This window comes from Onychostruthus taczanowskii, unplaced genomic scaffold (assembly GCF_017590055.1).
Source record: "Onychostruthus taczanowskii isolate IOZ18803 unplaced genomic scaffold, ASM1759005v1 scaffold156, whole genome shotgun sequence".
Classification (NCBI taxonomy): domain Eukaryota; kingdom Metazoa; phylum Chordata; class Aves; order Passeriformes; family Passeridae; genus Onychostruthus; species Onychostruthus taczanowskii.
The window spans coordinates 747,437-762,938 of record NW_024498751.1 but is presented as its reverse complement, the minus strand read 5'-3'; the positions used below and the strand labels follow the sequence as shown (position 1 = coordinate 762,938).

At 36.5% G+C, this 15,502-nt stretch overlaps 1 protein-coding gene across 2 annotated transcripts in view; it reads left to right on the top strand.

Annotated features, from left to right (window-relative positions):
• DISC1 (DISC1 scaffold protein) overlaps positions 1-15,502 on the top strand; it is a 132,650-nt gene that overhangs the window by 34,745 nt on the left and 82,403 nt on the right. For both annotated transcript variants that reach the window (XM_041399144.1, XM_041399143.1), the window contains exon 6: positions 2,900-3,088. In XM_041399144.1, the coding sequence (XP_041255078.1) occupies positions 2,900-3,088 (189 nt within the window). The remainder of the gene's footprint in view (positions 1-2,899; positions 3,089-15,502) is intronic.

The following is a 15,502-nucleotide window of genomic DNA, read 5'->3' as shown; positions in this document are numbered from 1 at the left end:
AGACTGACTTAACTAACATCAGCCAACCAGAAGCCTCTCACTGGTATGGCTGTGTAAAACATAGCTCCCAGTGGTTGACAAAGTAACAGTTACTGTGTTCACTTAGGCAAACTAATTATTAAATTATCAAAAAGAGGATTTTTTAATACTTTGAGAGCATTAGCAGAATAAAATATCTTGACATATGTCTTCAGAATGTTTGTATGGCATCCATTGTACATCTCAACAACAAAAAAAACCAAACCACAACAAAAAACCAGCCCAGAAGGGCATGTTTTTCAGTGCTAGCAGCTATGGATTATATATTAATTTTTTAATCAACCTTCTTATGGCATGTAGAAAGCAGTAACTTTGGTTACTGGGACTAAGGTCAGAGCTCACTGATAATGGTACTTGTGATGCCTGAGTATGTATATGCTCTTCTGAATTTTCACTGCAGACTTGCAGACATTTTTGCTGTCATGGGAAGCTGCAGTGGGTAGGGTGTCTTTTGCTTTTGGGTTTCTATCTGGTGCCATTTCCTTATAGCCTCAGTTTCGATATAAACTTCTCCTCTGGGAATTCAGATCCATTCAGTATATATAAAACTTGCATATGCAATATCATACCTTTTTCCTTGCTGTCCTCTGAAATGTAACAGCAGGCTCCAGATTCTGATGAAGCTTTTCTCACCTTCATGTTTTATTAAGGCTCCTGTGCTTTGATGGTTGGGATGAGTTCAGGTGGATAAAGGTGGCCTCAAGTCTTGTTTCCTTAGAAGCATCTGAATATTTGCAATTTTTTCAGTGATTCTGTCTTGCTTATTTTGCTGCTTTGTTTTGCCCATTTGGAAACATGACAAATTAGGGTAATAACATTTGTGCTGCTGTTTCCCAGTAAAGCTCTGGTAAGCTATATGATCCTACAATTTGTAAAGCATGTTTATAGTTATTTAATTGTAATTGTAAGACAGAAGTGGCAAATAGGGTTTTAATTGGGAATTAGAAATGAAGGACTTTTGGCCTGTTAAAAAGAAACAAGAAAATGTCACCTTTAAATGAGGAAGAGGTTGAATGAAACTATCATAGCCTTAGGACTAAAGAAACCACCAAAAAAAACAAATGCTTAGCAATGTTCAGTCTTCAAACCTGACTTATTTGATGAAGTATTTTCCAAAATTTTGGTAAGTGCAAGACTCCCTTTGGCACACCTGCCCTCATAGAGCCACTTGAGTTTACAACAGTGCCTTTGCTCCAGGAGAGTGGCTGTAGGTGTTTGGTGGAAGTGCTCCTGTTCTCTCTGGCGTTCTGGAGGAATGGAACCTCTCCTGGCAGCTGCTGGTGGTGGTTTGCCATCTTCTGACCAGTGTGAACACTTGCATCCTGTTCTTGCTTCCTTGCCTTGAAGAAACTGAACAGCAGCCAAACTGTTTCCTTTTAAGGCTTTGTGACCAACAGTTTGACTCCAGGTCAAAAAGATGTAATGCCATAATTCAGGATATTCTGATGTGGATTTGATTGTTTGAATTGTATGTTAATATTTGAAAATAAACTTTTCTATTGATATGTTGTGTCTGAGCAACAGTGTATCATATTGTACAAACAAAAACAAAAATAAACCGTTACATCTGAATAATACTGGTGGTATTATAAAGTGATTTCAGGAGTCTAAAGTCATTACACATACCTCAGAAGCTGATGAGATATTTGTGTGACTGGATTTGTTTTATGTTAATATTTGCTTCAAGGCTAAATCTTCCAAGTGCCTTTACTTACTAAATACCTACACTTATTAGATCATATCACCATTTTTTTTTTGCTAATTTAAGATGATATCACAGCTTAAGCCTTATGCTAAAGTTCTTCTTTCTTTTATTGGACAATTCTATATGGAAATTATTTTTATCAAGAATTCTTTAGATTTAAGTGTGATGGTGGGGTTTGGCTTTTTTGTGTGTATATTTTGGTTTGGTTTTTTTCCCCCCAGCCAAGTATCTCAATCATTAAAATGATTCTAGTACAGTTATGTTTATGTAGCATTGTTACTCTACTGCTATTTAAAGTAATTTAATGGCTGAATATCTCACTGTCCTTTTCTATTTATTACAAAAGACTTCTTTGCAAAGTAAGGAAACATTCCTTTCCAGCTGCTTATAAAAGTGGTTTTCAGAACAGTTAAGTAGATAAATGTTACTAGGCTGCACTCTAAACCACTTGGGTGTTGAACTTTTTACTCTGCATCCCTGTCCAAAGGAAGCAGACGTTTAAAAAAATTCCATAACAGTGTGAGCTGGTACTGCCAAGACGTTCTGCCTGTCTGTGATGTTTCGTGCTTCAGGGAGAGCCTGAAGTGAAGAGCTCTGCCTTCTGAATGTGTTCTCTGAGAAGAATATCTCCTCATGGTCTTTTCTTGAGGTGCAGGCTGTTTAAGAAATGCAATGTGTCATTCATAAACAACCTTCTGGTGCTTGTTACGAAAACCAGCACAGGCCTGCTTTGTTCGGGGAGGAAGGACTTCAGGGTCCAGCAGGTGGACAGCCTCTATTTCAAATGTACTGTGCGTTGAGGGGTCCTCCAAAAAAAGAAAATGGTCTGATAGATCACACTGTAACAACCATTGAATTACAGTGTGGCATTATTTGAAGTGCAAACCCTTTGGAACAGATTTCCTGAAAAAATGTAAATTGTATCAATAATTAAAGAAAAATACCATTTCTGTGTGTGCAAGGTTAAATCAGCTATAATTATTATTCTTGTAATATTAATGAGATGGATGCTTGCAAAGCAGTTTTTCTTTTTTTTCCCCCCTTTGAGTATAATTGCCTAATTTCCCAGGATTGCTGTGTAAGCTACTGATGTTGCAAGTGTCTGCCTCATTGTCTTTTTCCTCTTTCTTCCCCTGCCCCCCACAAAACATGCAGGAAGTAATTTTGGCACTGCGAAGGATCTAGCAGAAGAAATAAGATCATTAACATCTGAGAAAGAGGGACTGGAAGGACTTCTCAATGAACTGTTGGTTCTGAGTGCCAGAAATACAAGAAAATTAGAGAGAATTAAAGATGATTACACCAGACTGAAACAAGAACTTGAACAAGGAGAGACTGCCTTTGGTGAGTAGTTTACAGATTGTTACAGCTTTTTGCTCAGATTTGATCTCCTGGAGATGTGCTGGGTTTGATGAATCATTCTGCATTTCACAAAACATACTGGTTGCTTTGAGGAAAGTCTGGCAATGACCTAGAGAAGCAGTATGTTAAATATTCTCTCATCCTTCCTCTGGTGTTGGGGGAGGCTGTGAGGAACAAGAGATACCCCAGCAATACACCTCTTTTTGAAATCTGTCTTAGCCCAGTTCTCAAAACCTTTCTTTTCTAAGCCCGTTTTTATCGCAGATTTGATCGTGCTGTGCTTGTGTTCCCATACAGAGGAACATGCAGTCCTTATGCAGAAGCAGTGGATGTGTGACAATAGGAACATTTTTAGTACATAAAACCACATGTTTAGTACATATATATATATATAACACATTTGGTGGTGGCTCTGAATGTATGAGGTGCAAGAGATTCCTGATTCTGAAAGCAAGAGTTTTCATAGTAAATTTGTGTTTGAGGGGGAGTTTAAACAACTTGCCAAGTGCTGCTCTCACACAACTATGAGCAGTGTGCTTGGGTTGTAGTGTTGTGGTGGAATTGGGGAGGTTGTCTGCAATTACTGGGAAAGCTATTGACAGATTATCAAATAGCAAAGTCATTCCTAGACTTGACTTACTCTCTTACCTGCTGTACTCACTCCTGAAGTTGAAGCAGATAAAATGGCCTTGCTGCTTGCTTAAATGAAAAGGCTTAGAGATATTTGATTGACTACAAATGTACAGTTACTCTAATTATCTCTAAACTAAATACAATACTGAGAGCTACTTTAAAGCTTTAGGATTTTGAAATGTCTTTCCTTTTTCAGGAACTTATGAGCAGTAGGTTGGGTGGAGACAGGAAGGTGCCTTTGTTTTAGAAGCGTATGAATTTTCTTCATAGGCAAGTGGATAAGCAGAGCTGTCTTAGAAACAAAAAGATTGGTAGGCAGCTTGATACATCTAAGACAATGTTTTAAAAATGCAAAGAATAATATATATACACACACACTTCTAGATAAGAACTTGCATTTCTAGAATATAAATAAAATTTTAAAAAATGGTTCCTCAAATTTAGTGCATTGTGATACAAACCCAGAAATGCACATCAGGCAATGCTTCTTCTTTCCTTGGATTTTCAAGAGAGTTGAAAAGATTCTGACCTTCTAATCAGCCCATTTTGTTTCTCTTTTATTTTAGGACAATAAACTTCCTATAATATACATGTACATTCTTATTTGTGTTTCAGTTTAGTAGGGTTTTAAATCAAGTCTGTGCAAGATGCTTGCTGAAGCAACAGAAATGTTATAAGTTCATAGACTCTTCCCTTTTGCATTTATACACCTGAAAGGAGATACCTTCTTTACCTGACCTCTAATGTACCACAGTTTGTGACAATAAATTTCAAAATACTGGGTAGATTCAAAATATTTTGAATACTTCAAAAGTATACAAAGTATTCTGTAGATTTTCCTTTAATTTACTGCAATTCTGTAGGCATAAGGAGAAATTTATACTTGTGTTAAAATAAAATACCGTCAAGCAGATGCTAGTCAGAGATACATAAATTGAGACCTGACATCTTCCCTTTTTGTCCTCCCTGCCTCCTTTACATGTGATCAACCTTATTTTCTCCTTTAAAAAATGAAAATATTTGAGAACACTGGCATGAGTTTGATATCAACTCATTTAATTGAATGTAAGCTTCCAGATACTCTCTGGAAAACAGTATGCAGATGGTGTCTTGAGGAAAAGAGGCCACCTTTATGGAACAGTATTCTTTTGCACAGCAATTGTACGTTTAGAGAGTAAAGCATAAAGAATTGGAATACAATTTTGTTGCCTTTTGGTTTTGCTGTTGTTTGAAAGAACTGGAGATAATTGTGTTGGCTTTTTCTGCACTGTGAAAGGTGTGATTTGAGTTAGGGTAGCTGACCTGACTTACATCACAGCCTTAGGCCTGTTCTTTTATTTATGCCAATAAAATCTGTGTTGCTGCAGAGAAAGGCAGTTCTGCCTTTTTTAATGTGTTCCTGCCCAACCCGTGCACTAGGTTAGGGTTTGGTCCTATACATGTCTATTTCTGTGTCATGTGGCACTTGAATTGTTGTTTTGTGCCTGTGAGCTTCTTGAAAACTTAGATTATTTTTTTTTCTGAACATAATACTCTTTTGTATAGAGTAATTAGACAAAAAAAAAAATTAAATGCTAAAATATGTGTGTATGTTTGTCTTTATCTTTTGTATAAATTGGTCACCTATTTTTTATTTCATTAATAATTGTTGATTTCTCACAGTAATGCAGATATAAGGAAGCAGACGTCAAGGGAAGAGACTTAATCACACAATAATCAGAGCTGGAATTTTAAATAGGACACATCATTAGCATGTTAATGAATTTTCTCACTCTGTGCCAGCTGCCCAAGTATAAAAGATATTGCAGATGTAGTGCAAAAATCAGGCTTGGCTTACTGCACTGAGAGCTGTCAGTACTCTCTATGAAGGAAATTTGACAAAAAATCCTTTCGTATTTTTAGAGATGCTAAAAAATATGCTTTTCATGTTGGATAATAGAAGCACTGACAAGTAACGCTACGTATTAGCATTTTAGGATGAATAGTACTCACTTGCCCTTTAGACATTGACTTTCTTCTGAGGCCATCAAAACACTGCTATAAAAGTGATCAACTTTTATTGCCATTTTACAGATAGGAAATCCAGAGACTTAGAGGTCATGTAATTTTACCTGAAATGGTGGTGAAACAGTTTCCTAGCTGATGGTCTAGCATTAATGCTGATTTAATCAATCTCTTGCAATAAACATGTAAAACCAAGTGGTGCTGTTGATTCTGTGTGAGCTTTATATTCTTCTGGACCACAGCAGAAGACGTGACGGTTCTGGGGAAATTGCTGAAGGTCTTGTGCTTGATCACTGAGCAGACCTGTCTTATAAAGTCAGAAGGTTCTGTTATAGCAAAGAAGAGAACTGCTTTTACAGCCCAAAACAACCAAACTTGTGTTCCAGACAAGTGAACCTTAATTACTTGCCTGTCTGCCAAACTGTTGGATTGTGCTTATAAATTTCAGCTTGGATTGATTGGCATTTGTAAACCAGGGCTGGAAATGAAACCTACCCTCATCACCATTTCTGATGGGCAAGTTTTCCTGTCTCGTCTGCTGAGTTCTTTTTCTGGCTGCTCTCAGTCTTTTTCTGCCCCTATTACACTTTTGGGAAAGCACCTCCTGTAAGTAATGTGTGTACACACACAGCTAGGGGACACCGTGCTTCCCGAGCTAATTGCTAGGTTGTGCTTGCCAAGTCATGGTAAGTAGAATTTCTATACTGCATTAATTTCTAGAGGAAATAGAAAATAAAGGCTTTCATGCACATGAAAATAGCTTTTTAACTCTTTTAAAAACCACCAAAACCCAAACTACTGTTTGAAGGCTGATATTTCATACTCTCTGCTCAACTCTTGTTTCCATCCATGACTGTTATTGTCTTAGAAATTGCTAGTGTAAGTCCTAAAGCTCTTAACAGTCTGCTTGTACAGTAAAGCTTTCTGGAATTGTACAGATACATTTATTAAACAACAAACTAGATGTAGCAGAGGGGTTTCTTGGGAAGCTGGAAATTTCTATCACACTCAGTTTTACTTTCTTTTGTTCAATATGCACACTCTGCATGCTTGCACAGAATATCTTGCAGTGTTTTGTCCTTTTAACAGAAGAAAAACCTATTGGAGTTCATTTTTTTAAAATCTGCTTTTTAAAAAATAAAATAAACCCCAATGTTTTGGCTTTAGAATTCTAATTAGGAATAAATGTGTTCAGGATGTACTTCAAAGAATAATAAAAATTCTGGTATTTTTATAGTCATTGTTCCAAAAGGTGAACATTTGACTGTTGTGAAGGATGCAATTAATTAGTCTAAAACTTAATACTGTGTGGACAGCAAGAACCACTAGTGGTGCTGCTTAATGTAATACTCGCTATTGTATACTGAAATATTTATGAAAAGAAGGTTCTGTGCTTCATATACAATTGTACAGGATGTGATTTATCACAGTGTTAATGACCATTTGGTACAAAGCAGTTTTATTCTATTTCAAAGACCTTTTTATTCTGATAGATGCAACACAGAAAGTCTTGCAATACAAACACATGCAGTGTACTTTGCACTGGGAAACCTACCTGGTTTTGTTTGTTTAAATATTTGTTTTTAATGATATCTGTAATACAAATGCTTCTCTATTTTTCTCTGTAAGTGGTCTTTGTAATACTATTTGAAGATGTCTAAAGATTATTAATAATTTTACACCATTTTAAATTGTTGCAAAAAATACCAACTAAGTATGACACAAACCCATGTGCCTATGACATAACCAGAATGATTCCATGTTTTGCTGACTGATTTTTTCAGGTGGTGGTTTTAATGTTCTTCCTCAGTGTTAGTTTTTCTTCACCAAATAGTCTTTCCATATTGTTTCTATATTTCATCCTCCATGTGAGCGATTATCTGATTCTAAACTGAGGAGCTGAACCTTTTGATTGCTTCTGTTTAAATAAATCATTACAGGAAAACCCACATAGTGTGTAACAGATGGGTTTCCATGAGGAAGAAGAAGCTGCTCCGAGTATCTTTGTATCTCTACTTCTAATCTGGGCGAGGTCCACACCTTTATGAAATGCTTGTTGTCATTAAAGTGAGTGGTGCAATTGAATGGCTTATTGCTTATGTCTGTGGCCGTCTCTACTTAGACAGTGATCCTGCAGAATTTAGCCAGTAGTTCCTCTGTTTAGCTTTCACAGAAGGTGTAAAACCCTTGGTGGTGATGCAGGGATGGACTGGCAGTGCAGCTGGTAGCATCCTTTACTCTGAGCTCATGCTCAGTTGATGCTCCAGAGTAGCACTTGGCAGCCTTCTGTTGGGCAGCATGGAAAAGTCATGTCCACATAGAAAACCAAAAGGATAAAACAACAGCAACAACAAAACCCCCAAGAAGCTCAGCCTTGCAGAGCTCCTTTTGTGTTGTCTTATACACATGTATGGCAAATACAGCATGAGTAGCTACCCTCTCTGCTCATTAATATTCTCTCTCTGTTTCATTTGAAAAATTGGTGTCCATTAGCAAGGACTTGCACTCTTACGCTTACTCTGGGCTTATTTGTGTTTCACTGATTGTGAGCATTGGTCTCATTTTCTTGGCTCATTTTAAAGCACATGGGATCTTACAATTAAAGTATGCACATATACATCTTTTGGTCTTATAAGTCTGTAGTAGTAGTAACTGTGTATCAAGTTGTTACCAAACTTTGAGGATCAAATTCCGACTAATGATTTTCATTCCATGTCGTGCTTTCACCAAGTCATTCTCATGATCTTTGTTAAGTAATATTTAACTATAAGTAGTTACAGGGTTTTTTGTGTTGCGGAATTGCATTTTTTGGGTAAACTGTCAAAAGAATTTAGTAACATAAAAAGAGTAAATTCTGCTAGGCATCTCCTGTAACTAAAATCTCAAATACATTTTAATTTTAGACAATTTTTGTCATGATGAAAAGATTGGAAGCCAGTATGTTTAGGCATAATTAAGTTTGCCATATGTCTTGAGTCACTTGTAATTGTGTTTTTTATAATGGTGATTTTAAAGGTCATCTTGTCTGGTGTTGTTCATTTAAATATGTAAAATACTTCGATTTTCACTTGGAGCATAGAGGTTTAGTCTGTATAAATGCAATGGAGGTATTAAATTTAATCTGGCCTTTCTGTATAATTAGATGCAAATCTGTGTAATGCAGAAAATATGTAATATTCAGGCAACTTGAACTGAGAAAGCAGCTTGGTTCAAAGCCTGCCAATATCTGTAGAGATCTTTTGATCAGGACGTTTTTCTGTTGATGCTCAAAGGTGAGATTCTCTTCTATCTCTTTCTTCCAAGATCTGATGGCAATAACCTTACTGAAATGCTTTATGTACCTGTGTAATACTTTTTAGACGGCAGTATGAGGTAATTACACACAGAATAGTAGCTCCTGAAATGACCCAATACTGACGCTACAGTCATAGAGGTGGTTATCTACCGGGGCAAGGAATAAAGCTTGGTCAGAAATTTTATGCTGGGTCTCTTCAGGGAATATGATCATCTTTAACTAGGATAAGCATAAAGACATCAAAGTTTTGTAAGTTTAAGGTCACAGAAATACAGAGTGGTTCTGTTGTATTCATGGAAGTGCAGTCTAGTGGTGAACAGTGTCACTGAACACCTTCCTATTGTAATGGCAGATGTGCAACCTCCCTCTTATAATGCAGTGTGGACACTTTATTGTGCTGGTGTACAGGCAAACAAGCAAACAAAGTTCTGATAGTATTCTAGGCAACTTATTCCTTTACATCTGAAATGCTGCTGTCAGCTATATACACGGTGCATTAAACTTTTGGAGTGGGCGTTGTATCAAATTATTCTGGTTTGCTGTCTCTGCTCCAGGTTTCTACACTGCTCTGCTTTTTCCTTCAGCTTCTTCAGCTGACAGCGATGCAACAGAGTAAGTAGGAAGAACAACAAAGATGAGTGAAATTTGGAATAAATGTGGAAATGCATACCACCAATTTTAATCATTCTTCATTCCATTCTGGTTCTGCAGCTGCATCTCCTGAAGTGCAGGGCTCAAATTGAAAATTCATATTGTTTTTTTTCGTAATGGCTATAGCTGGTTTGAAAAAGAATGAGGTGCTAAGATGCCGGAAAGCTAGGATTAAAAAAGAGAGAAAAAATAGTGTCTTCTGTTCACTGGCCAGGTGGAGCAGGTTCCCAAATGTAATTCAAACTCCTTTAGCATGACATTAGCCCTTGTGACAACCAACAAACATTCTTTAGTTTGCCACTTCTGGAGTTCAAATATATCATACTAGGAAATTTGTAACTCTCTTCCTGATAGTGTATAGCTGCTTCTCCTATATGTTATAGTAAGAGAATTCCAGTTTTGTCAGAAATGTTGTGTCTCATGAGCTGCTCAGAGGCAGGCAGAATGGTCTGTGGGCCTGGTGGTGGGGTGCTCAGATGAGGACCAAGAAAAGTGGTGACGTGGATTGACACTTAGCAGATAGGATCAAATTATTTTTCAAAGAAAGGTAAATACTGCTTTCCTTGTCTTACGAGGAGGCACTTGGGGAATTGATTTTGTGTTTCTGTTCATTTTGCCATTACATACAGGTACTGCCTGTATATATTTGGCCTTTTGGATGGGATTACAGCATGTATTTGACAACTTGATCCCAAATCATTAATAGATTGGAAGCATGAAAACTTAAAACCCTCAAGTTTTAAGTTGGACTTCCAATTGACATTGGAAATGTCAATGGACAGTTGATCTGGCATTCACAGGTTTAAGTTATGTTCATTTTGGTTTTTATTCTCTGTGTCATACAGCATGGTTTTGCTTGTTTTTTTTTTTTTTAATTATGGGGGTTTTGTGTGGTTTTTTTTTTTTTTTTGTTTGTTTGTTTGGTTTTTTTTGTTTGTTTTTTTTTCATTTAATGTTCAAGTTATATCAACATGGCATGATATTTTCAGGTCCCAGAAATGTGCAAAGGGCTCATTAGGATACTTTGCCTCATTTAGGTTCTCTTGAGGATAAGTATAGAGATGGATAGAATATTTAAGAAATAGTGTTAATTTGTTTTCAAGTGAAACCAGTCTCAGGCATTTAGCCTTTCAAATATTCATACTTTCTTAAAATTGACGATAAAAATAGTACAGCATTTTATATTCAGTTAATGTTTTGGATTTTATTTAATTTTTTAGCTGTAAGCAAGAAAATGTTGGTTTGGGTCATCTGGGATCACTGACATAAATTGAATTGTGCTAGAAGAAGAGTATACTGCAGCAGAAGCAGAGTAAAGATACTGTTTAACCCTTTAATTGCAGACATTTTTCAGATGTGTGTATTTTGATTCAAAATTTTATCACTTTAGTACATTTTCACACGAAAGTTTGAAACTCTTTCAGTCAAGAGTTTTGATGGTGTTCTTGAGTTACAGTGTACAAATCTAATTCTGTGCTTGCATAAATACATGCAATTTGTAAAGAATTACACCTCCTTGCATTGGTGGTAAATCCACCTTACTGACTGAAGTCAGATATGTATTTTTCTCAGACATTGCCTTTCATCTTTGCTTTGATATTGACTGGCAATATTCATATACAGCATCTAAAATTATGTATATCTAAGCAAAAGAAACCCCTGGGATACAATTCCATTTGGAATACAAGGTGTCCCTCATGAAATACAGAGGTTTTTTTTCTCCAGTTTTTGTTTCTTCTGATTGTCAGATGTAATTTCTGCCTCATTCTTTCTTGTTTTTTTTTTAGTTTAAGGTTTTCTTCGAGATGTTTGCAAATACAGTAGTAAAGATACAACCTAAATGAAAGTTTCTATAAAAGATTTTGTAAAATAGGGGCATTACCAGCCTTGATTGAGTTTTCACCTAATTAACTATTTAAAGTAAATGATATTACTGTCTGTGGTATAGTTTGTTCTTTCAATCACCAGGGGGTTCCATGCGTGCTTGCAGGTTTATTGCCCACAGATATGCAGAAGTATAACTGAATCTGGAGTAATGGATAGTATTTATCAAAAAGTGGGGGAGGTATAATACCTGATGATAAATCCAGAAAAAAAAAAACTACTGAAATTCTAATCCTTTGTAGAAGAGCTATTTTTTTTCTCTAAAATTATTTTAATGCTACATGTATTATGGTAAAGAACGTTTTACAATAGAAAACCCCTTCCAATTTACACCTTTTACCAAGATAGACATGTAGAAATACAGAGAATTTAAATGGAAGAAAGAGATTTTTTTTTTCTGACTTTGATTCTCCAAAGAAAATGTATTTACATCTTCTCTAAGCTTTTAGTCTTTTTCTGTACTTACATTAAATCCTAACTGATTACCCTGAGGCAATGGAAGTCTTATTATTTAGAGCAGAGTTAAGTACCTTCCATCTCTGGCTCAGGAACTGAAAGCTTTCACCTAAGAATTTTCTTTCTCTGTCCTTGGGGATGTAAACTGGAGTGGAAGGCAGAAAACTGAGGGATCGCTAATGCCTGCAGTTATGAGCTGGAGCTCCGTGTCCTTCAGTTGGATTTCTGTTCTTTCTTGGGCAGGAACAGAGGCAGTTTGCTGATGTTTTACTTGATTTGGGCCATGGTTTCCTTGTACAAGGCGGGATGGCAACCACTGCTTCTGTTACAATCCTGTTGGGAGGTGCGAGCTCCACACACTCAGTATTTGGGCACGGGACACGATAGCAGCGGGTGATAGTATAAGGCCCAGGGATTTTGTCATTTATAATTGCAAAGAATCTGTGGCCCATGTGCAGCAGGTGCTTGTGATCAGTACTTCTGATGGCCTGCCAGATTTCTACTGATAGGCTGAGATCATGTCAGAAATTCACAGAACTGGATATTTGAAACACTGCTTTTTTTGTTGTTGTGTTTGAGCCTGGTTTCTTTCTTTATGCAGAAATATTGTAGTAGAATATAATTAAAACTTTGATGCTAACTGAAAAGGCGATTCACTTATCAAATTTGTGGATGATATCTTTGGTTTGATGTGCGTGTTGAAGGCTTGGATAAAGATAAACAGGCATATTTGCCAAGCTGCATAAGATTAAACAGTTCATTACCTGTTGGAATTATCAGCTGCAAGACACCTTGCATAATTTGGACTACAACCTTTATATGCTTTTGGCTGGATTATACCTCTTATCTAGTGAGGTGCCTTGAAATATAATTAACAATGTGAGCTGGAAATGACAGGCTGAAACTATGTGTATTTTTGTGCAGATAAACAATCCTGTATCTGGATCAGAACTCATAGAAACATTTTATCTACTATTTTTTTCCCACATCCTGTGTTCTAAAACATTGTACAGAGAAAATTATCTGTGCTCTGTGCCAGAGAAGAGCAAATAAGCACCAGCCACATCTCCTTGTAGGATTGGCTTTAAGAACCTTTGGAAAATGTTAAATCCTGCAGAAAACAGCAGTTATTTTAAATGTTTCATAATTTTCATTTTGAATGTTTTGTTGGAGAGAGAATTTTGAAAATATATGGAGGTAGGAATTCTGATCCATTGATACCAGTTAGAGTTTTGCCTCCAGTTTCAGCAGAGTTCAGGGTTTCACCTCTGGCATTCTCTGCACTGAAGCTGCAGCATCTGTTTCTGTGCTGAGCTGCTTGGTTGAAGATCATCTTACTTTGATGGAAGTGCAGTCCACATAAGAAAGAGCAGGACTTGGTCAGAAATACTTTTAACTAGGAAATCCTTCAACTTTATGACAAAATGTCAAATTTTGAGGTTCGTAGTCCTTGTCTACTAAAGAAGAATGAGGTGTTTTATTTTGAATGTTTAGGTTGAAAGCTAATTGCTGTTGATTTTAGTTCAGTGAACTTAACAGCCCTTCGATTTTTACAATTAAATTATTGTTTTAGGATATTGTTTCTCTGTAGTTAGGAGAAAAATATTTTTTTTACTAGTCAGAGCATATGCAATGTGGAATTTCCAACAGAATCACCAATAGCATTTGTTCTTGTTACTGCAGTAAAAAATGACCCAAATGAAATGCAATGCTCTTGTATTTTCAGGTTTCCAGTGTGCAATCTTCTAGGGATATATATGTTCTTGATCTAGTTCTTAATTTGTTTAAATGTTCCTTGATCAAAATAAAAATTTTCTTGTGCCAGCAGAAAAATGTTAGAAGTGTGAAGTCTATTCACTTCTATTCAGTACCTCTGAAAAAAACTGTGTGAGTACTGCTGTGACATATCATTCACAGTTCATTAGCTTATGAAGTCAGCCACATCCTAAGGTGGAAGGATATAATTCCAGTGGGAGAGATGCCCTCTAAATAAGCTGTAGACACTGACTGAAGCAGCTAAAATGCTGTTGTCCTTTTCAGTACCTTAGATGCCAATGCGAAAACATAGATCTGGATATTTATTAGATTAGCTCTTTTTTTTCTCCATATCCTTTCTTCTTATGTGGTAAGTAATGACAATCTGGGGAAAACTGGAAAATAACAAAATTCTGGACAGGGACACGTAAATTCTTCAGGTTTGTACAATTCCTTCAGCTTTGCTGAACTGAGTTTTGACAGTTTTGGCAAGTACTTGGCTTCGTCTTTTGCTAGCCCAAAAAAGCATGGATGGTGTGTCAGTATTGTAGTCCAAGGATGCTTCAAGAGCAAATTGGCCAATACTCAAAAAGATTTTGCCTGCAACCTGTCTGTGGTATGGATTATAGACCTGAGGGAAATGATAAATAAAGCCCATGTGTCCTAACAGTTTTTGCCAATGAGGCTGGTTAAAACCAGTTGCAGATATGAGCCATCTTTGTTCAGTTTAAAGAACAGAAGTCAGACATCCTTTGGTTACAGCCTGCCACTACCTGCTCTGAGACCAGAACTTGATAGCGGAAAACATATTTATAGTGATAGACAAAAGCAGAGGTGATCGTTTCTAATGGCTAATAATTGCAGCTCACATGTTAGATTTAAAAAAAAAAAAAAAAAAAAAAAAAAGCCTTTTAACTGACAGGACAATTGTCTTTAGCCAGAATTCAGCAAAGATTTTATTGGAAATGCCCAGTTACTGGGTTTTTTGTTATGTAGCTGCAGCTGGAATCAGTTCAGAGACCTTTCTGTGTTTTGGAGATGAACAGGATCATCAAAAGCAATAACCTCTTTTAGACTTGTGTTCTGCATCTGTTTTTTTATAAATGATAACTTGAGAAGCTATTCTTGTTTTGGTATTTTTTTAGATGAATAAAAAATGGCAATTTTTTTATTCACCTAAAAATGCAAAATGGCATTCACCAATTTTTTATTCACCAATGCAAAATGGCAACATTTTCTGTTAGTGTTAAAATTAATTGGGTTGTGCAGATGTGCCTGGTTCTCTTCCTTTCCACTTTTTTTCCTATATATTTTTTATTTACTAGCTCACAATGCTTTTCAGTCTCTGCATGGTTTATTTTCATTTCCATCTTACGCTATGTGAAATTGTTTTCTTACAATTCAGTAATTCATTGAAATCCTTCTTGTCAGAGCTTCTAATCATATGGAGCACAATTTCACACCTTTTCCAGGACAGTGTACAGTTCACCAAGACCAAACTCTCTACCTGATTTATTTATTCTTAAAGGAAGATGCCATACAGAAGCCTTCTCTGATTCCATTCCTCCAAGGCCCAGTATGTAGGTGTTTCCTCATTCTTATGCTGCTTGCATTTTGCCTCTCATGGTGACCCCTGCTGAGGTTACTTATGTGGCATAAGAATGGATTGGGGAAATTGAGACCACAGGAAAACACGGAAGTCTAAAAGCATAGAGCGT